Source organism: Elephantulus edwardii, unplaced genomic scaffold (assembly GCF_000299155.1).
Source record: "Elephantulus edwardii isolate Elephantulus edwardi_28Jun2011 unplaced genomic scaffold, EleEdw1.0 scaffold00362, whole genome shotgun sequence".
NCBI classification, from domain to species: domain Eukaryota; kingdom Metazoa; phylum Chordata; class Mammalia; order Macroscelidea; family Macroscelididae; genus Elephantulus; species Elephantulus edwardii.
The window spans coordinates 1344146-1366695 of NW_006400112.1; the positions used below are offsets into that span (position 1 = coordinate 1344146).

Consider the following 22550-nt stretch of genomic DNA (forward strand, 5'->3'; position numbering starts at 1 on the left):
TTGGCCCAGGACAGAGCGGAGTTTAGGGCTGTTGTACATAGGGTCGCTATGAGTTGCAGGCGACTCTACGGCACATAACAACAAAAACAACAACCTGACAGGTTTACATACCTTTTCAGTCTATATTCAGAACAGATCATTTGGGAGATTGGGCTTTATGAGGAGGAATGTAGTAACAGGATTGGGGGAAGACTCATCAACAACCTATGTTTACAGAACATACAATCTTGCTTGCTGAAACTGAGGAGGACCTGAAGTGTCAAGGACAGGAGTCTTCAATATGGATTGAAGCTCAACATCAGGAAGACAAAAATTCTCACCACTGGGCCAATTGGCAGCATCATAATAGGTGGAGAAGAGATTGAGGTTGTTAACAGTTAGAGCTTGCTTGGCTCTTTATAAACTCTTGGCATCAGCAGTCAGGAAAAGAAAAGATTAATTGTATTAGGTAAATCTCCTGTCAGGGACCTTTCCATGGAACTGAGAAGCAACAATGTCAGTCTAGAGACTTAGGTGCACCTGATCTAGGCCATAGTTTTTACAATTACTTGCTAAGCATCAGAGATCTGGACAATGACTAAAGATGACAGAAGCAGAACTGATGCCTTTGATTTGTGGTGCTAGAGAAGAGTCTTGAACATACCGTGGACTTCAAAGAAAACAAATAGGTCTGTCTTGAAGAGGTTGAAACCAAATTTCTCCTAGAAGGCTCTGTGTGACATACTTTGAGCATTTTGTTATGAGAGACTAATCATTGGAGAAGGGTGGAGGGACAGTGCAGGTGAGGAAGACCCCAGCTGAGATGGATTGATAGAATAACTAGGGCATTGGGGGTAGGTGTGTTAAGACTGTCTAAGGACAGAGTAGACTTCAGAGCTGTTGTATATAGGGTCGCCATGAGTTGCAGGCATCTTGATGGCACATAACAGCAGCATATAAACTTGTGTTTTTATTGTATTTGTTAAATAGATTTCTAATATACTATTTATATTCTTTTATATATGTGTGTGTGTATATAATGCATATGTGTGTGTATATTTTTATTTTTATTTTTTAAATCTTGTGGAGGCCTTATAGTATTCTGTTAACTTCTGTTTTGAGACCATTGTCTGAGATGCCATTGCCAAATGGTTTTTTTTCCCAGGCTTATAGGTTTTCTTTTACCCAACTGGAAAATGTTTTAGATGTATACAAGGGTCTTAATGTTTAGAAGATCCCATTCGTTGATTTGATCCTTTTTCTGGTTGTGCATTTCATGCTATATTTGCTAGCTAAATAACAAAATGATAAACATGAAAAGACTTTTCACAAAGGAAGACATTCAGGTGGATGGTATACACATGAATAAATGCTCAAAGTCACTGGCAGTCAGAGAGATGCCTATCAAAAGAACAATGAGACACCATCTTATCCCCATAGCAATAGTAAAGTTTAACAGAACAGCAAGCAATAAATGTTGGAGAGGATGTGGAGAAATAGGAACTCTCATGTATTGCAGGTGGAAATGTAAAATGGTACAACTGCTCTGGAAGACAGTTTGACGTTTCCTCAAAAAGCTGAACATAGAAATCCTGTATAAGAGGTATTCCACTACTAGGAATTAGAACTGAGGCATGAAGGGAGATATGTATACTAATATTCTTAGCAGTGTTATTTACAGTACCAAGAATATGGAAACAGCCCAGATTCCCATCAACAAATGAATGAATCCAGAAACTGCTATGTTTACACAGTGGAATACTATGCAGCACTAAGGAATAATGTGTTCCTAAAATACTGTATAGCAAAGTCTAGAGAGCATTATGCTAAGTGGACTAACTCAGCCTCATAAGGATAAATACTGCATAAGACCATTATTGTAGAAATTGAAGGATAACTGGTAAGATGTATGTAAATGTCCAGTAGGGGAAGAGGGTTGGAAAAGGGAAAGAGTGGAAGTCTCTGGGATTGTATAGAGTTTAGAGGACAGATGGAGCAGTAAAGGAATAGGAAATATTTAGTGGGAACTCAAGGTAAAAATAGATAAGTAGAAATTAATTCTATAAAATACAATGTATATGAATGTATGAAGCACAGAGTAAATGAAAGGTTGTGTAATACGCAGTGTACATGAGTGAAATAAAATTTAAATGAATAATTATATGAAAACCAATGAATGTTTTTTTCTTTTTAGTTACTCATTACTCACTAAAATTTTACGATATGCAGCTTAGTCTTCTAGTTTAAGTCTTCTAGACAGTCTACTACAGATAAATACTGGTTGAATTCCAGTGAAATATGCTTTGTCTTTTTAACATAGTTCCTTCTTTTCTCCTATTTTTGTGTTATTTATTTCAAATACATTAGGCCTGTGTTACAAACTTTGTAATTTACCCGCATTACTAATTGCTCTCAAATGGAATCCAGTTCATTTTGAACTCTAATGAATCACAGACCAGCTGTGCTTCACAGGGTTTCCAGTGGGTGTTTATTTGAAGTAGATCTCTCCCTGCTTTTATTTTGAGGAACATCTGAGTGTACTTAAATTAGGAACATTTTGGATAGCAAACAAGCTCATCCATGATTTGTACTGTCAAGGGACTTAAAACGATAATGCAGTGATATATTTATTGCTCATAATTAATTCCAGTCTTATGTCTTATGTTGTTGTTGTTGTTGTTTAATGCGGTTGAGTCATAGACGACTCTTAGCAACCCTATGAACGAACAGCCTGAGCACTGTTCGTACATAGAGTTTCCGGAGGCAAGCCATTTCGGAAGTGGATGCAGCTCCTGCTTCCAGGCTTGATTTAGTCGGGAAGCTCCAGCCAACACTGTCCACCATGAGTACCGATTACCACGATTGGCACATCACTGTCACAGTCTTCAGCGTCACAGCAACCACGAGTTACCTCTGTACAGCAACGCACAGACCAGTGCTATACCACCTAGAAGAATGTTTGACAGGAAGACAATTTGAAGCTGGCTGAGGGCCGCTGGCCCTCAGGTCCTTTGGGCTTAAGGCCACCTCCTGGTTCAAACCCTAGGCCCAGGCTGGCTAGCCTCACTCCAGGGACAGAGCAAACCTGCACGTCAATCAAACACATTCCCGGAAAAGCAGTCGACTCCGATTCCTGCACTCCCACCACCATGCTCTTTCCTTCTGGCAAGGAGAGCTTCCCAAGAGCCTGGGAGCTTATAGAGTTGTATATTATTATTCTGTATTTATTATTTATAAATACTCTTCATCTCTTCTAGTGAATGCACATTATTCACTAGTGTCATTTTTATCCCGATATAATTCCATTTCCTTCCACTTCCATTGTGCTTTCTTTTCATTTATATATCTTTACATGTTTTAAGCACAAAAGCAGAATTTTATGATTATTTACAGAATTCCTTTTAAATCAGTTAATATTTTCCCTTTTAAATTTCTGTTGTATCTTTCTTGCAAATGGATAGATGCAGCAGGTTGTTTTGTTGTTATGTGCTGTCGCGTCACCAGCAACTCATAGCGACCCTATGTTGGAGCCCTAAACCCTGCTCCATCCTGTGCCAGTGTCACTGTCTCTGACACACCTACCCCGATTACCCCAGTCACTGAATTTTTTTTTCCCCAGTCACTGAATTAATCTACTTTATAGAGGATCTTCCCCTCCTATGCTGTCCCTCCACACTCCCAAGCATGACGTCCCTCTCTAAGGATTGGTTCCTCCTTGCAACATGTCCAAAATATGTCAGACAAAGCTTCAGAGTCCTTGCCTTCAAGGAGCAGCCTGGTTTAACCCTCTCTAGAACAAACTTGTTCATTTTCTTAGCAGTCCATGGTATATTCAATACTCTTCTCCAATATCACAGCTCAAAGGCATCAATTCTCCGTCTGTCATCCCTAGTCATACTTCCCAAAAATTAAGTTCTGATATGTAACAGTAGACTTTTCAAAAGAGTAGAAAGAGATTGGGAAAAAATACTTGGCAGTGACATATGTGACAAAGGATTTATCTCTAAAATTTATTGAAATCTCTAACACCTAAACCGAAAAGAGACCAACAACCCTGTTAAAAATTGCTCATTGACACTTCCCCAGAGATGATGTTCGGATAGTCAGTAAATACATGAGGAAATGCTCAAGCTCATTAGCTATTGTTGTGTTGTTGTTATAATTATACATCATTGAGTCACCTGCAACTCATAGCAATCCTGTACACAGTAGCACTGAACTTTGCCCTATTCTGAGCCTATCTCACTGTCTATGACTCACCTGTCACTGTGTCAGTCAGTCTCATCCAAAATTTTCCTCTCCTGTGTTGTCTCTCTACCCTTTTAAGTGTGATATCATTCTCCAAGGACTGGTCCCTCCCGACAACATGGCCACAGTAAAATCTTCGCTTCCAAGAAATAGCTTGGTTTCACCATCTCCAGGACAAACCTGTTTGTTCTCTTGGCAGTGCATGCTATGTATATTCACTACTCTTCTCTAAGACATCTCAACCCAAAGGCTTCAATTCTTTTTTTATCATTCGTAGTGATTGGTGATTGTCCAGCTCTCTGATGCATAGCAAGTAGTTGTGAAGATGATGGCCTTGATTAGGCACACCTTAGTGTCTATATGGACATCATTGCAATTCAGCACTCTGGAGAGGTCCCTCACAGCAGACTTTTCTAATCCAATTTGTCTTTTGATTTCCTGGCTGCTGGTTCCAAGAGAGTTGATTGTGAACCTGAGCAAGGTGAAATTGTTGACAATATCAATCTCTTCTCCATCTATCATGGTGCTGCCAATTGGCCTAGTTATAAGAATCTTTGTTTTCTTGATGTTGACCTTCAATCAGTATTTAATACTGTACATGCCCTCTTCAGTTTCAGCAAGCAATGTTGTATCATCTGCATAACGCAAGTTGTTGTTAATGATTTTCCCCTTAATTCTGATGCCACATTCCCCCTCATAAAGAGCAGTCTCCTAAATGTTCTGCTCTCAGTATAGATTGAAAAGATATAAAGACTATAAAGAGATGCAAATCAAAACAACAGTGAGATAGCATGTCATTCCAACAATAATCGCAAAGTTCAGCAAGACAGCAAATAACAAATACTGGTGAGACTGTGGAGATAGTGAAACTCCCATATACAGCTATGAATGGGAATGTAAAATGTAAAATGGTACAACCATTATGGAAAACAGTTGATGTTTCCTTAGACAGTTGGAAATAGAAATATCTTTGGATTTAGCAATCCCATTTCTGGTTGTACATGCCAAAGAAATAAGAGCTACAACAGAGTAGGTATATGTATACTCATGTTCATTGGAACATGATTCATAATAGCAGAGAAATAGAAACTTCCCATAGAGTGTCCATCAGAAGATGGAGGGTTAAACAAACCATGGTACCTCAGTACAATGGAGCATTATGTAACATTAAAAAATGATAAGAAATTTGTGAGACACTTTACAACGTGCATTATGCTAAGTGATATGTTAGCTAGAAAAGAACTGCAAAAAAAAGAAAAGAACTAACTGTCATAAAATGAATTATGCTAAGAGGTGACTATTAAAAAAAGATAAGGAATGGTTTAGGAGACCCTGGTGATGTGGTCCTAGTTATTAAGGAGTCATGCTACTAAACCAAAAGTGACTTTTTTTTGGATGTTTGATTCCACTTGCAGCTCTAGTTTACAGCCTCAGAAAACCCACTAGAGTGTCAGCTATGAGTCTGACCCTACTTAATGGAGTGAGTGAAGGAAAGATTTATACACAGAACAGAAATTGTAATTGGTTAATTATATAAAGCAAAATGTGTAGAATGAATGAATGAATCCTGAAATGAAAGGAAAAAAAAATTCTGGTTTGTATTAGATTGATGTTATATCTTCCTTAAATGTTTCATAAAATTCACCAGCAAAACCATTTGGACCAGATTATTATGCTTATCTAAAGAGGAGAAAACAAGACAATGGGGTACAGGGCCATGAGCATCTTTCTGAAAGGGCCAGAGGAATTAAGAATAGCACAGCCCCTCATTGCCCCAGAGAAAAAAGCCAATAATGGTCTCATAGCACAGCCCCATGCTGCTTCTAGAGCCATACCAACAGAAAGAGGTTCGTTTATTTGTTGCTGACTCACAGACTCACACTTGTGGTACTGAGAATGGGGTTTATTAGGGAAGAAAGTTGGAGAATAGGGGAGGCAAAGACTATCACCCAGTACAAGTCCAGATTTTAGCACAAGTTCCAAGGTATAGTTCCTTAGTTAGTCCAGGCTCTGGTTGCAGCAGTTAAATCCAGATCATCCACCAATTTTTGCCTCAGCTCAGTTAAAAGTCAGCTTATCTTTCACACATCCATCAAGATCAACAAAACCTTTAATTATGGCCAACACAAATGCAAGAAGCCCAGGTCACACTGTGCCACAGTCTCCATACCACTATGGTCTTCCTGTCATCAGGATCTTGCCATCACACGCCTTTTTCACCTCGAGTCTTGCTGTCCAGTGTAGGAAACACTCTTTTATTTTATCCTAATCCCACAGCTGTTGGTGATTTGTAAGACCATGCAGATTTGTAAGACCATGAGTCTACAATAAGGTTGTTGAAGACCAGAGCATGCTAACGGAAATGGCTAAAAAAAGCCTACTTGTAGGCTAACACTTCATATTACCATGTTGTTGTTGTTATGTGCCATCAAGTCACCTGTAACTCATAGTGATTCTATTACAACAGCTCTGAAGCCTACCGTATCCTGAGCCCCTCTCATTTGACTCTGACACACCCACCCTCTCATTGTTCCAATTATTTTATCAATCCATTTCATCCAGGGTCTTCGTCTCCTGTGCTGTCCCTCCACCCTTCCAAGCATGATGTCCCTCTCCAAGGATTGTTCCCTCCTGACCACACGCCCAAAGACGAATGTCATGTGAGATGAAGCTTAAAAATCCTAGTCTTCAAGGAGAAACTTTATTTCATCCTCTCCGTGACAGACCTGTTTGTTTTCTTGGCAGTTCATTGTATATTTAAGGCTCTTCTCCAGCATCATAGTTCAAAGACATTAATTCTTCTTTTGTCACCATTAGTCACTATACAGCTCTCTGATGCATACTAACTAATTACAAAGATGATGGCCTGAATCAGGCACACTTTAGTCTCTAGACTGACATTGTTGCTTCTCAGTACTCTGGAGATGTCCCTGACAGCAGATTTTCTCAAACAGAGACTAGTACAACAATGTTCATAGCAGCATTATTCACTATTGCAAGAACATGGAAACAACACAAATGGATTGAGAGATTACATTCACACAATGGAATATTACACACAACCTGCAGGAGCAATGATTTTATAAATCACTACCTAGCTTTGGAGGGACTGGAGAGCATTATGCTAAGTGAACTAAATCAGACCCATAAAGACAAATACTATATAAGACCATTATCATAGAAATAGATAACTAACTAGTAAACTGTGTATGAGGATCTAAGAGGATAGGGGGTGCAGAGGGGTGAGGAAGGGCCGCGGGGTGGGTTAGGGTCACACAATTTGGTGGTGTGAGAGAGGGATAGATTAAAGAAATGGGAAATATCTGGTGTGAAGATCAGTGTATATGAACTTTGCAAGTAAACCAGTATAAAATAATTTATATTAAAAAATAGCATATGATAAAGAGCCAGTATTATGAGGGAAGAAGTGCAGGCTGCATTAAAGTTATTGGCAAAAAATAAGACTCTAGGAATTCATGAGATAGCAATTGACATGTTTCAAGTAACAAATGCTGTTCTAGACGGACTCATCACGTTGTGCCAGGAAATTTGAAAGATGGCAACTTGGCTAGCTGACTGAAAGAGATCCATATTTGTTCCCATTCTCAAGAAAGAAGAGCCAGTAGAATGTGGAAATTATTGAACAACATCTTTAATATCAGGTGCAACCAAATTTGGCTGAAGATAATCCAAAAATGGTTAGAAAAGTACATTGAGAGGGAACTTCCAGAAGTTCAAGGTGAGTTATTGCTGATTTCAGTTGGATATTGACTATAAGTAGAGAATACCAAAAGAATGTCTATTTGTGTTTTATTGACTGTGCAAAGGAATTTGACTGTATGGATCACAACAAGCTGTGGCTACCATTGAGAAGAAGGGGAATTCTTGAAAACTTAGGTATGTTCATATGAAACAGACCAAGAAGCTGCCATTTGAACAGAGCAAGGAAACACTGCATAGTTTAAAATCAAGAAAGGTTACTGTGTCCTTTCTCCATATCTAATTAGTTTGTATGCTGAGCAGATCATTTAAGGAGCTGAACTTTATGAAGAGTAATGTGGCTTTAGGATTGAAAAAAGACTCTTTAAGAGCCTGCTGTTGCAGATGACACCACCTTGCTTTCTCAAAGTAGGGTACCTGAAGTACTTGCTGCAGAAGATCAAAGACTGCAGCCTTCAATATGAATTGCATTTCAACATCAAGAAGACAAAAATCCTCACAACTGGATCTATAAGCAACATTTTGATAGATGGAGAAAAGATTGAAGTTGTCAGTGATTTCATCTTAATTGGATCCACAATCAAGACTCTTTGTGCCAGGTGGTCAGAGATGAATTGGGAAAGCCTGTTGTCAGGGACGCCTTCAAAGTCCTGAAGAACAGTGGTGTAATTTTAAAGACCAGAGTGCATCTGACTCAAACCATGTTTTTTTTTTTAAAGTAACCTGCTATGCTTCTGAGAGCTTGAAAGAATAAGGTTGATAGAAGAGGCATCAGTGACTTTGAGTTGTGGTGTTGGAGGAGAGTACCAAATATCCCATGGACTTTCAAAAGAACAAGCAAATGTGTCTTGGAAAAGGTTCAGCTAGAGTGGTCCTCTCACATATTTCAGGCACATTGTTAGGAGGAAAGAGGCATCATGCTTCAAAAGGTGGTGGGTTAGCAAAATAGATGAAGACCCTCAACCAGATGGATTGACATAGAAATTATAACAATATGTCAGAGATGAGGGAGATGGCACAGGATAGTACAGAGTGCAGATATGTTGTTCATAGGTCTCTGAGTTGTACTCAATTCACAGGCACCTAACAACAATAACAATGTGTAATTTTTTTACACAGTCCTGGATTCTTTGACATTAATTAATAAATTCTGATTAAAAAATTAGGTCTATATTCAGGAAAATTCTACCCTAAATCAGGGTTTTAATTGATAAATATCTGTGTGCTTATAAGGAAGACCAGATAATATGATTATTCTTAAATTCACACATCAGCCACTAATGCTAAAAATTAAGAGGTGGACGACTTTTACCAAGTTCTGCAGTCTGAAACTGATCAACCATGTGATCAAGATGTATTATTAATAGTGAGTTGTGATTAATATAAAAAAAGTTGGAAAGGAAGGATTGTTGTTCTTAAGTTCTTAGTTTATTCTGATTCATAGTGACTGTGTGTACAACAGATTGAAACTTTTCCTAATTCTGCATCATCCTCATAATGTCTGTTGTTCTCAAGTCCATTCCAGTCACTGTGTCAATCCTTCTCTTTGAGGATCTTTCTCTTCTTCACTGACCTTCTATTTTTCCAACCTTGAAATCTTTCTTCAAGTACTTGGCTCTCCTCCAGAATATGTGCAATAAAGTCACACTACTCTTGCTCCTAAGTAACACTCTTGCTGCGCTTTTTCCAAGACATTATTCTTTTGGAAATCCATGGGATATTCAATAATTTGTTAAATATTATTGAGAAAGGATCACATTCAGAATTGGTGTGGAACAAGGGATATATCATTGCTGATGTCAAGTGGATCTTGACTGAGAGCGGAGACTACCAGAAAGATGTTTACTCATTTTTTATTGACTGTGCAAAGGCATTTATCTTTGTGGATCATGATGTATTATGGATGACATGTAGAAGAATGCGAATTCTAGAGTACTTAATTGTGCTCATGTGGAATCTATACAGAAGCCAATAAGCAGTCATTCAAACAGAACACAGGAATACTACATAGTTTAAAATTAGGACATATGTGTGTCAATGTTTTATTGTTTCACTGTACCTGTTTAGTGTGTCTGTTGAGCAAGTCATCAGGGAAGCTGGACTGTGTAATGAAGAATATGGCATCAGGATTGGAAGAAAAAGGATTGCTAGCTGAAAAATGTTACCTTGGTGATAGAAATGATACATGAGATTTTATGATAGAATTTTGTAAGATAACTTGTTAGAAATAATTTTATCAACAGTATAAAGTATACTGTATTCATCAACTTGATTGGATAGGGATACACAGTAATCTACATCTGTGGAAAGAGACAATAGGGAAGTTCAGTATCCTCAGTGAAGAAAAAGACAGGTGCCAACTGTCAAACAGACTCCATCAGATACTCATCTGCAAGTTAAGGTTCAAGTAGAAGAAAGTTAAAATATATCCACAAGTGCCAAGGTTTTACCTTGAGTATATTTTTCTTGAATTTATAGACCATCTGAAGCATTTATTTGACATATTGAATATTCACAACAGAGGATTAGATGAACCAGCCAGCTAAGTCGGACCTAACCACAACAACATTCAGGAGGAACAATTGTCTACAGTTTTTTACTGTATCTTTGAGCTTGGTATCAGTTCCTCATAAAACAAGTTGGGATGTCTTTTTTGTATTTTTTTAAAGTGTATGTCTTTTATTATTGCTTTAATTATGTAATGTTGAATTGATTATGATTCATAGTGACCCTGTGAACAAAAACTCTGAACCTTCACTTTTCCTGAACCAACTTCACTGTCTCTGACTCACCTGACCCCATTGCCACAGCCCTTGTCAGTCCATCTCATCCAGTGTCTTCCTCTTTTGCGCTGACACTCTGCCATTCCAAACATGATGTCATTTTCCAAAGATTGGTGTCTTCTTGACAATATGTGAGATGGAACTTCAAATCCTTACCTCCAAGGAGCAGCCTGGTTTCACCCTCTTCAGGACAGATCTGTTTGTTCTTTTGGTAATCCATGGTATGTTTGAGTCTCTAGCACTACAACTCAAAGGCATCAATTCATCTTCTGTCATCCTCTTTTATAGTCCAGTTCTCAGATGCATAGAAGGCAATAGAGAAGACTATGGCCTGGATCAGGTGCACCTTAGTCTCTAGACTGACATTGTTGCTCTTTAATGCTCTGGGAAGATCCTTGACAGCTGGTTATCCCAACGCAACTCATCTTTTGGTTTTCTGACTGCTGGTGCCAAGAGTTGCTTGTAGATCCAAGCAGGCTGACTTGGTTAACTGTTTCAATCTTTTCTTCATCTATCATGATGTTGCTTATTGGCCTAATGGTGAGGATTATTGTGTTTCTTTTTTTTTTCTAGGTACTGTTTTTCAAGTTATTTATAAACATGGCCATCAAAACCCCCAGGTTTTGGTCTGACTCCCTGGATTTGGTCCGTTGCTGCAGGGGTCTTGCTTATTCACCAACATTAAATCTCTGCGCAAAAGATGGGACAAAGCAGAAGTCCTTCCTTAGTAGCAATGGTGGGTCCTCTGCTCCTTTCAGAGGAGGTAGTGAGCACATGGAAAATACGTGGGAGTTCTTCCTTGAGACAGGGCTTCAGTCATGCACAGCACCCACTATCCTTTCCCCTCTGGTTTTAAGAGGCAAAGCAGACATAATCTCTGAAGATTCTTGATGACAAGTCAGAAAATAGCAATACATTCCTCCAGTGCATTGTGCTTTCAAGATATTCTGGGTCTGGTTCAGCAGCTGAATGAGTTGACTGGTGCTTTCACCATGATAGCCAGGTGAGCCCATCTCCTTGAAAAAGGCCACCTTATTCTTGGTAGCATGACAGGCCCCTGAAAGATGGAAGGGGTACAAAAACTATGAGACCTCCTGGAAATACTTCCCAGGGAAGACAGTTTCATGAATGAGGTCTTCCAAGCAAATGACACCAAACTTTCCCAGGTGCTCCTCAGTCACTGTGTTGTCTGTCAGTGGGATGGTCTTATTCTTGACCTTGGCTTATCCATGTTTCAAGATGAGTCCCTGAACAGACTTCAGATTTGGAAACCCCCATGTCACATAAGGCTTCACTGTACGCATCATTTTTAGAGTTACAGGGGTCACTTTGACAGACACCACTGAAAATCTTCTTCAGGTAGAGTCGTGCAGTAATCCTCCACACCAGATGACTCATCTCATTAATCCTCAGGATGCACACCGCAAAGGCCAAGGAATGTTCATCTGGTGCTTCCAAGGCATGAAGTTTCACTTTTAGTCGTTTGATGTGTACTTTGTCGTGTTGCTGTCACCAAAAATCAATTAGAAATGATTCTAGTTGCCCGAACCTGAGCCCTTTCCCTTTCCTCTGCTGCTGCTTTTCTAAAAGTGTGTGCTTGGCCTGAGTTGCTTTGAGGGCCTGATAAACCTTCCTATTTCAGGAGATTTTCTGGAACCAGTGGGATAGTTTTCCTTGGCTCTTCCTCCACCATCTTTCCAATGCTAGATCATTGTTTTATTGATGTTAAGATTCAATCCATATTGAAGGCTGCAGTCATTGACCTTCTGCAGCAAACACATGGTCTTCAATTTGTGTAACGCATGTGATTGCCAATCCAGATCTACATTATTTTTCAGGTTCAGCCTCTCAAATGGTTGATGAGGTATGGAGAAATCCCTGATGCATTTCTTTCTTGATTTTGAACCATGCAGTTTTCTTTTGCTGGATGTGGACAACCACTTCTTGGTCTACGTGTGGGTTTCCCATGCACACAATCAAGTTTTCTGGGATTCCCATTCTTCTTAATGTTAGCCACAATTTGTTGTGATCCACACAGTAAAATGCCTTTGAATAGTGAATGAAATACAAATAGACATCTGGTATACTCTACTTTCAGCCAAGATCCATCTGCCATCAGCAATGAGTACCCCTTGTATCATTGTATTTCTGGCATTTCACTGTTCATGTACTGTTCTAGTCAATTTTGGTTAATCTTCAAAGTGACTTCTGTTGTGTATATGTAGGATTTAATATTTAATATGTGATCATATTCACCTGTGAGTTCATTTGGCCTCAGCATTTTCTTTATGGGAATCTTTTATATAAGAAGACAGATATAGTGAGATATTAATATTTTGTCTTTCTTGAGGCAACTTTCACAATTTGTATTTAAAATTTTTGCCCATTTTTTTATATTGTCAAATTATAGCCATAAACATTTTTATACCCTCCTCTTTTATTGTCTCTGAGAGCTGTAGTTACAAACTTTTTATTCCAAATAATATTAGCAATTTATACCTCTTCCTCCCCCCCTTGGGTAATTGAGGTAGTTGTCAATTTTATTCAAGTTTTTATAAAAACAGTTATTTTCATTATTTCCTATTTTCTTGATATCTGCTTTTAAGATTTCTTTTTTTATTTTACTGTTTCCTTTTAGATTCTTAGTATAAAATTTTATAAACTAAGAGATCAAAATTCTTGAGTATAGTTTTGCAAATCTCAATTACTATAATAACTATGCAGTCATCAGGCTGGTTTTAATTGCTTTTGGTCAAACATTCTTCTAAGTAGTGTAGCACAGGTCTGTCCATTTGCTGTACAGAGGTAACTCATGGTTACTGTGATGCTAAACACTGTGACAATGATGTGTCAAATGTGATAATGGAGCTCCTCAATTAAAACAAGCTTGGAAGCAGGAGTGGCATCCACTTCCAAAATAGTTTGCCTCTGGAAACTCTGTGAACTTGGAGAACAATGAAAGTTATACAAGTGTTCAGGTCTTTCGTTGATGAAAAATGTTTAATACATGCTTACATTTAACAGAAATGTAGACTGTATAAAGAAATGAATATAGTTGCAGGATCTTTTCATTTAATATTTTTAGTTAATTCATCTGTTAGTTAAAAATCAGTTAATGGTTATATTCTCACTTTTCATTACAGAAACATTTTTTAGTCATCCTTTTCTGGAGCAAGTTCCAGTTAAAAAATGTAAGTACTTAATGTTGGCATTTTCACTTAAAGAGTAGATGCAAACCTAAACAATATTTAAGTATATTGAATGGTGAAATTAATCTTCATTGTACTCTTCAAGGTTTCATTGACCTTTTCCTAGATACTGATATTTACTAAATTTCATTTTACTTCCCAAATCCAAGGTAAAAGTCTTTTAGTAATTGTTGTGCTTTCAGTTTTAATCATGGGAGTTGTAATACAGTAGAAACTAAACCTGTCAGAGAAGGAATAAAAAAGTCCTTTAAAAAAAAAAGCAGTAAGAAAGTGGAAAATTCACGTCATCAAATGTGGAAAATTTATGAGACCTGGAAAATTATGGTCATTTAGTTTGGGTCTGACTTGCAAAAGTTTCCTTGTAGCAGCAGATGAATGCTAGTTTTTGTTCAACATAGAGACGTAGTTGTTAGGACAAGTTTTTGTGTAGAAAGAGCCATATAACTGCAGCATGCTCCAACCTCTCTCTGTGGATTCTCCCTCTAGCTTGTCCAGTTTCAGTACCTGTGTGTGGTGGTTCTGTCACTGGAAGCTCTTGTGCCACCTCTCCATCTTGCCGGTTTTCCTCACCACCAGTAAGTTCTACTTCCATGAAAAAGAATTTCTGCATTAGTGTTTATATATCTATTCACAGTTGGAGCCTCCAAGTTAATTCTTTTCAGTATAATGTTTTGAAAGAGCACTTGAGCTAAGAGAAAATATTATTTAACCATTAGGTCAAATGAGCCTAGTTTTTGAACCTCGGCTCTTGTTTACCTTTGTATGCTTTGACAAGAAGTGTCCCATCATTTGGGCCATTTTCCTTTCATCAGTCAGTATCACATTACTATCTTTTTTGTGCCCTGTGTAATTTGGCAATAATACTAGTATTATTAATAATAACACTTGGTAGAGATGCATGGATAGGAAATGTTCCTTTGTTCTGAATGCCATGCTCATCAGTTTATTGTATATAGAATTTCCACTAATTGAGGATTGGCCTCTGAACTCAATTTTATAGACTTAAATTCTCTAATTGTGATTTCCTGACCTTTGAAGTTATTTGTACTACAGCTTGCTTCTTCCCCTTAAGTTCCCAAGTTTTTCTTCCCTAGCTTTCTTCTGCCCTAAGTGCTTCTTCCTGGCTCTTAGGCCTCCTAGGTTCTTCTTCCTGCTGTACTCTCTGAGGGTTTTGACATGCACTCTTTTGTACTTTTCCAGACCAGCCTTCCTCCTACATTCTGTTACAGCCTGTCATGACCTTGAAGTCTTTATAAAAGCTGGAGCTCTTAAGCCTAGAATTGTTAGTATTTTCTTCACTTCTGTGGTATAAGGGTAGGGGAGCCATAACAGGAAGAGATTGTATGACTGGTAGTTTCAGGCAACTCCGGACTACGAGTGTGAAGTTTTATATCACTAATGTATAGCACAGTGAGTTTAATTTACCTGATTCATTGCATTCATTAAGGGTACATGAACAAGCACTTGGCTGGCACATAATAAGTACTCAAAGTTGTAGTAAGTGTTATTATTTTAAAAAGAAACTGAATAGACTGAAACTAAAGCAAACACTAACGTCACCTTATTAAACTCATGCCATGGAGTTGGAACCAACTTACAGTTGATACTCCAGTGGGTTTTCAAAGGTCACATGGGAGGAGATTATTGACCTTTCTCTTGAAAACTAGTGGATTTGAACCACTGGCCTTTGGTTCCTTTGGTGCAGCTTCCAACCCTGTAGGCCACCAGGGCTCTTTATTGCTAAAGTAGCCTGCTGCAATTATGTAAGTCCTAAAATAAGCAAATAACCACTTTTGTACAATCATGCCGAATCAAGTAAAACAATATGCAGAAATATTAATAAGTCATTGAGGACATTTTCACAAAATTAAGGGAAAATATATATTGCCCTTTCAGTCTGGAATACAAGACAGTAGCTTTATAGATAGTTGAGTAGAAAGAGGAAGTATGTTGACGTGGAAAAACCATAGGCTTTATTTAGGTTGAACCAGATTTCATCTTGGGCATGCTGCTTGCTCACTCTGTTCCTGGGTAAGGCAGCTGTTATTCAAGAACTTAGCCCTGGTTTCCTCATCTGTAACATCAGCCCACTTAACCTTTGCTTACAAGGGTTCATGACAATAAAGGGTAACTTAGCCTGTAATGTTATTATGATATATTCATTTGACATGTGATACAAAATATGAACAGCAAAGTTTAAGCTAGAGAAAGGAATCAGAATGTCAGAGAGAATAAAGGAGCCTGTGGGAGCTCTGGTGGCTTAATGGTAAGGAATTGTGCTGCTTACGCAAAAATATGTGGTTCAAATCAACCAGCTGTTCTGTAGGAGAAAGTAGGAAAGTCTCTTCCTTGTGGTGTATGACCTATGAAAGCCTGCTTGAGAGTAAGTTATGAGTTAGGTTTTGATTCGAAGGTACACAACAACAACAAAAACAATGAATATACGTGATAGCAAGACAGGAGCCAGGAGAAGTTTATGGAATTACAAATTGATTTCACTTAAATAAGCATGTTGAATAGAGTATGATTGGGTAAGAAGACAAAACTGGAAGCAGGGTTATGGCTGATAGAAAAGAGAACAGAATGGAGAAGTTCCCATAAATGTGGAAGTGCTAGGAGTATAGGATGTTGTTGTTGTTGTTACGTGCCGTCGAGTCGCTTGCGACTCATAGCGACCTTATGTACAATAGCCCTAAACTCCTCTCTGTCCTGTGCCAATCGCACTGTCTCTGACACTCCCATTCCAGTTATCCCAGTCACTGAATCAATCCACCTCATAGAGGGCCTTCCTCTCCTGCGCCGTCCCTCCACCCTCCCGAGCATGATGTCCCCCTCCAAGGACCGGTCTCTCCTCACAACATGTCCAAAATATGTTAGATGGAGCCTCAGAATCCTTGCCTCCAAGGAGCCACCTGGTTTAACCCTTTCCAGGACAAATCTGTTTGTTTTCCTAGCAGTCCCTGGTATTCTCAGTACTCTTCTCCAGCACCACAGCTCAAAGGCATCAATTCTCCTTCTATCCTCCCTGGTCATTGTCCAACTCTCCGATGCATAACAAGTGATTGCAAAGACCATAGCCTGTATCAGACACACTTTAGTCTCCAGAGAGACACCATTGCTCTTCAGTACTTTGGAGAGGTCCCTAACAGCAGACTTTCCCATGGCAATGGATAGGTACATTTAAATGCCATTATCTTTGATGGGAAAATTTCTTGTCTCTGGGACCATGGATGAGGGACTTTGAAAATACATTCGGGAATGTTTCTCAGAGGCAGGAATTGTTTGAGCTGGGTTTTGAAGAAAGAGGGAAAAAAAGAAGTGAAAGAATGGCACTTGAGCAAAAGAAATCCTGTATAGGAAGTTACAGGAATGTGAGCCACTAAAGAAGCATTGAGTGGTGCTGTGTAGTATCTTCCAATTGACTACATAAATTTGACTTTGTTAGAATGAAATAAAGTGTAAAATTAGTTCCTTAATCATTCAAGTTGCATCTCAAGTGCTTGTTAGTCACATATGACTGGTTACGACCACACTGGCCAGCCTACAAAACAGAGCTTTCTGATCTCTGCAGAAAGTTCTGCTGGTCAGGCCATCATTCAGCCTGACAAGTGAGGATAGTACCCACAGTGCAGTGAGGGAGACAGAGGCTCGATCTTAAAGAGATTAACTGCTGAGCAAAGGGGATGACAGTTTATCCTTGACATGGTTAAGTGAGACATTTGAATTATTTCAGATAGAGAGGTGATATGATTTGCTTGTGTGTGTTTCAGCAAAATTCTTCCAAAATAAAACTTGTGACTAGACTGGAGAATGGTAGAGAACAACGCTGAGACCTTTGCTGTTTTGTTTTTTAAAAAACTACTCTAGAAAAGCTACCCGTACTGGATTTCTTCTGCTTAATGGCCATTCTTTCACTTCTTTATTTTGTTTTTTTAAAAAAGAAAAAAAGCTTCCTTGTCCTGAACCAGGACAGCAGCTAGAAAGAGCTATGAGAAAGAGGATAGAATTTGCAGATCTTGATTGAATTGGAGATTTGAAAGTAAATACCTTAATGGTAAATAGATTATAATGAAGTTAAAAAGAGTGTTTTCAAATATAAAGAAGATGAGTTAATGTTGTTCAGGTGGGCATGTTATACAGCCATGTAAATACAGAGTTTGTAAAGCAGAGGTGTATAGGTATAGTGGTTATGTGTTTGGCTGCTAACCGAGACATTGATAGTTCAAACTTATCAGCTACTGTGCCAGAGCACAATGAATTCTTTCTTCTCCCTTTAAGATTCCAGCCTTGAAAACCCTCTGGGGTAATTCTCTTGTTTGGGTGACTGTGTGTAGGAACTGACAACGACACATTTTAAAGCCCATCAGAGAGACTCTAGGCTAGAAACATTAACTGGGGAGTTGTTAGGAGTAGTTGAAGGTGTGAATGTTTACTAGTGTGAGTCTAGTAAACATGGGCCCTTGGGAAATTTTTTATGCTGCATTTTCTTTTAGGGCCAAATGAGACGTCAGTTTCAAGTTATAGCAAGCATTCGGCAGGTTTCCAAGGCTGCAGATCTTCACAGGTGGGAAGTGCCCATCTTTTCTCGCTTTGGAGTAGCTGGTAGATTTAAAAAACACTGACCACTAGTTAGCAGTGCAGCATGTAATGCATTCCCCAGTAGAGTTTCTTAGAAGAGGAGTAGGTATGTACAAGAGAGCCTAGGAAGATGTCCCAGGGAGTATCAGGAAGAGCAACAAAATGGGATCACCGAAGAGAGAGAAGACTGTTAAAAATGGTCAAAAAAATGGTTTGTAGGGTGGATGTAATATTAAAGTGATTTAGGTACAGGGGCCATTCACTAGATTTGGCAATAGCGCATAAATGCAAACGTAATGAAAACAATATTATTGGGGATTTGAAGGCAGAAAGTGAATTGTGGTAGATTGAATGATGATGCATAGGAGAATTTGAGTCAGTAAGGGTTCATAATTTCAAGAAACATTGCTAAGAAGTGAAGGACAAAGGTGAACATTAGAAAGTGTTGCAGAAATTTGAAAGAATTAAATATGTTTGTATGGAAGGATTGAAATAAAGACCAGAATGATGGGAAAGGTGAATTAACCAAGGGCCTTGAGGAGGAGAGAGCAAATGAAAGGAAGCACATACGCAGAGAGCTTCACTTTGATTGAGAGGAAACACATTTCTTTTTCTCCAAGATAGGAAAGGAAGACCTGGGTAATTATCATGGTTGTTGTTGTTGTTGCTAGGGGCCGTTACGACTCACAAGAGACATAACAACAGATTTCATGATTTTACAAATAGCAGGAAATAAAATTAAGAAAGCACTTGTCCGAAGCACTGGAACTATATGAGGTATTTGGAAAGATGTCTCACCTTGACCTGAGTGTTACTGGGCATATTATCTAATATTCCCAGATTTATTTCTTTCAGTTCTACACTGTGCTGGAATTTGCTTTTCTGCCCTGTACCATGATGAGTCTTCCTCCAATCTTGGTGCCACATTATTCTTCATATTTATTATTCTTCATGAATAATTTGCTTGTCAGATTAAATAGATACAGAGAGAAGATACGACCCTAATGCACCCATGTATTGCTCCCTTGCTCTGTTTGTACATAGCCTCTTAGGCTAGCTTTAGATTTTTTTTGGGGGGGGGGGTTCATTCATTCATTGTTGCACTGTTTTCTCTACCCTCCTCCCCAGTTCGTTCTTTTTTTTTACCCCCCTTGAATGTCTGTTTTAATTGTCCAATTGCCACAGTGCTTGTCAAAGCCAGTTCTGATTAATCTCCTTTGTCAGTGTTAGCTTTAGATTTTATGTGAGCGTAATTTAGTGTTCTAGGATGCCCAGTCTTCTCAGTGTTAGCCATAACTTGTTATGGTCCATGCTTTTGTATAGTCAATAAAGCATAAATAGATGTTCTTTTGGTATTCTTTCCATCTATCTGACATCAGCAATGATATCCCTGGTGCCAGAGCCTCAAATATCCCTAGTGTCACAGTCTCTTAGTCTAAATCCTGCTTGGACTTCTGGCAGTTCCCTATCTACCTGCTGTTCTAGCCACTTTATTATTATTATTGTTATACTAATTTATTTGCAAAATTAGAATACTTTGTTTTCCAGACCAGATTCTTTCAATTTCCCTCACTCCCTACCCATCAAATTGTACAACCTCATTATTAATTCCCCCTCCCCAATTCTAACCACTTTTGAATGATCTTCAGCAATATTTTGCTTGCATGTGTTATTAATGATATTGTTTGATAGTTTTCACATTCTGTTGGACCACCTTTCTTGGGAGTGGGAACAAATATGGACTTCTTCCAGTCTGTTGGCCAGACAGCTGTCCTCCAAATTTCCTGGTATATACTGGTGAATGCATCCTGGACTGCATCTGTCCGTTGAATTATGTCATTTAGTATCCCGTTGATTCTTGAGTCCTTATTTTTTGCCAGTGCCTTCAATACAGTTTAAGCTTTGATCTTTATTACCATTGGCACTTGTTCATATGATACTTCCTGAATTTTTTTTAGTCAATCAATTCTTTTTGGTACAGTGACTGTCTGTATTCCCTCTGTTGTCTTTTGATGCTTCCTGGATCATTCAACATATTGTCCATAGCATCTTTCAATATTGTGACACAAGGCTTAAATTTGTTTTTCAGTTCTCTCAGCTCAAGAATGCATAGCGAGTTTTTTGCTTCTTATTTTCCAGTTCTAGTTTTCTGCACATTCCATTATACTTTGCTCTGTCTTCTCAAGCTGCTCTTGAAATCTTTTCAGCTCTTTTACTTCAGCATCTTTTCCCTTTCAGTGCTCTAGTATAATTTTCATAGTCTCTTCTGACATCCATTTTGGTTTTTCTCCTCTGTCTTTACAAAGACCTTTTGCTCTCCTTGATGTTATCCTACATCTCATCTGGTCTTTGATAATTGGTGTCCAATGCTTCACACCTATTTTTAAGATTATTTGAAAATTCAGGTATAATAGACTCAAGATCATATTTTTATTCTCATGGACTTGCTTTAATATTCTTTGGCCTCAATTTGAACTAGCACATGAGTAATTTATGGTCTGTTGCACAGTCCACTCCTGGTCTAGTTTGGTTTTTTTAATGCAATTTTTATTTTATACTGGTTTACTTACAAAGTTCGTATACATTGTTTTCACACCGTATCTTTCCATTTTCTTTTACCTACCCTTCCTTCCACCCATCTAATTTTGACTACTGATATCGAGCTTCTCCAGTGATTCTTTCCACAGATTTAGTCAGATTGATTCCTGTGTAGTCTATCAGGAGAAGTTATGCAGTTGACTCAACCTTGTTTACTGTAAGTGAGGAGGACTTGAAGCGCTTGTTACAGAAGGTCAAAGAATACAGCCTTCAGTATAGATTGCATCTCAGCATCAAGAAAACAAAAATTCTTACCACTGGACCAATAGGCAACATCATACTAGATAGAGAAAAGATTGAAGTTGTCAATTATTTCATCTTACTTAGATCCAGTCAGCACCATTGGTACCAACAGTCAGGACATCAGAAGATGTATTATGCTGGAGAAGTCTGTACTCAGGGACCTGTGCGAATTACTGAGGAAGAGTGATGTCAGTTTCAGGGCTAAGATATGTCTGATTCAGGCTTTCCGGTAATTTTTTATGCATCTGAGAGCTGGACAATGAATATGAATGACAGAAGAATTGATGCCCTTGACCTGTGTTGTTGAAGAGTACTGAATATCTGATGGACAGCCAAAAAACCAAATGCATATGTTTTGGATAAAGTATAGCTAGAGTGCTCCTTGGAAGCAAAAATGAGAAAGCTTCATCTTACATACTTCAAGCATGTTGCTGGAAAAAGCTATTGGAGAGGGACATCATGCTCGAAAAAGTGGAGGGTCGGCAGAAGAGAGGAAGACCCTCAACAAGATGAATTGTAATGGCTCTAGTTTATCGAGAAGTGTGAGAACTGCCCAGAATAGGAAAGGGTTCACATCTAATTTTCTTAGAGTTGCAATGGATCGTACTCGACAGCACCTAACCACCAGAACAAGAACAACTTTGTGTTTGTTGAACCTAAAATTCCATTTTAGCATCGTGCTCAAGCCATCACTGTGCTAAACTACGCTATTTAGGGTCTTCCTCTCCTTAGTTCACCTTCTGTTTTACCAGTATGATGTCCTTCTCTAGGTACTGGGATTTTCAAATAAAACATGTTAAAGTCTTACCATCCTTGCCTCTAAGAAACAACATGTCTGCACTTTTTCAATATAGATTGGTTTGTTTTTTAGGCAGTCTGTGGTATATTCTATATGTTTCACCAACACTGTCATTCTTTGTCATCAGTTCTTCCTTGGTCTTCCTTATTCATTGTCCTACATTCAGACACATAGGAAGCAGCTGAAAATATCGTGGCTTGGTTCAGTTGCACCTTTAGTCTTTAAATGGACTTTATTCTTCTCTCAATCCCTCACAGTAGATTTGCCCAATGCAACATGTTTGGTTTTATTTTTATTTCTTGATTACATCTTCTGTGCTGTTGATTGTGGCTCCAGTTGACAAGTTCAGTCTTTTTTGCATTTATGATTATAATTAACTATTAGGCCATTGGT

General features: G+C 38.5%; 1 protein-coding gene and 1 pseudogene across 1 annotated transcript in view; one reads left to right on the forward strand and one right to left on the reverse strand.

The window, feature by feature from the left end:
* ULK2 (unc-51 like autophagy activating kinase 2) overlaps window positions 1-22550 on the forward strand; it is a 233569-nt gene that overhangs the window by 51886 nt on the left and 159133 nt on the right. The window contains exons 11-12 of the mRNA XM_006902052.1: window positions 13874-13921; window positions 14426-14514. Of these exons, the coding sequence (XP_006902114.1) occupies window positions 13874-13921; window positions 14426-14514 (137 nt within the window). The remainder of the gene's footprint in view (window positions 1-13873; window positions 13922-14425; window positions 14515-22550) is intronic.
* Window positions 11853-12423, reverse strand: LOC102866873 (annotated as a pseudogene).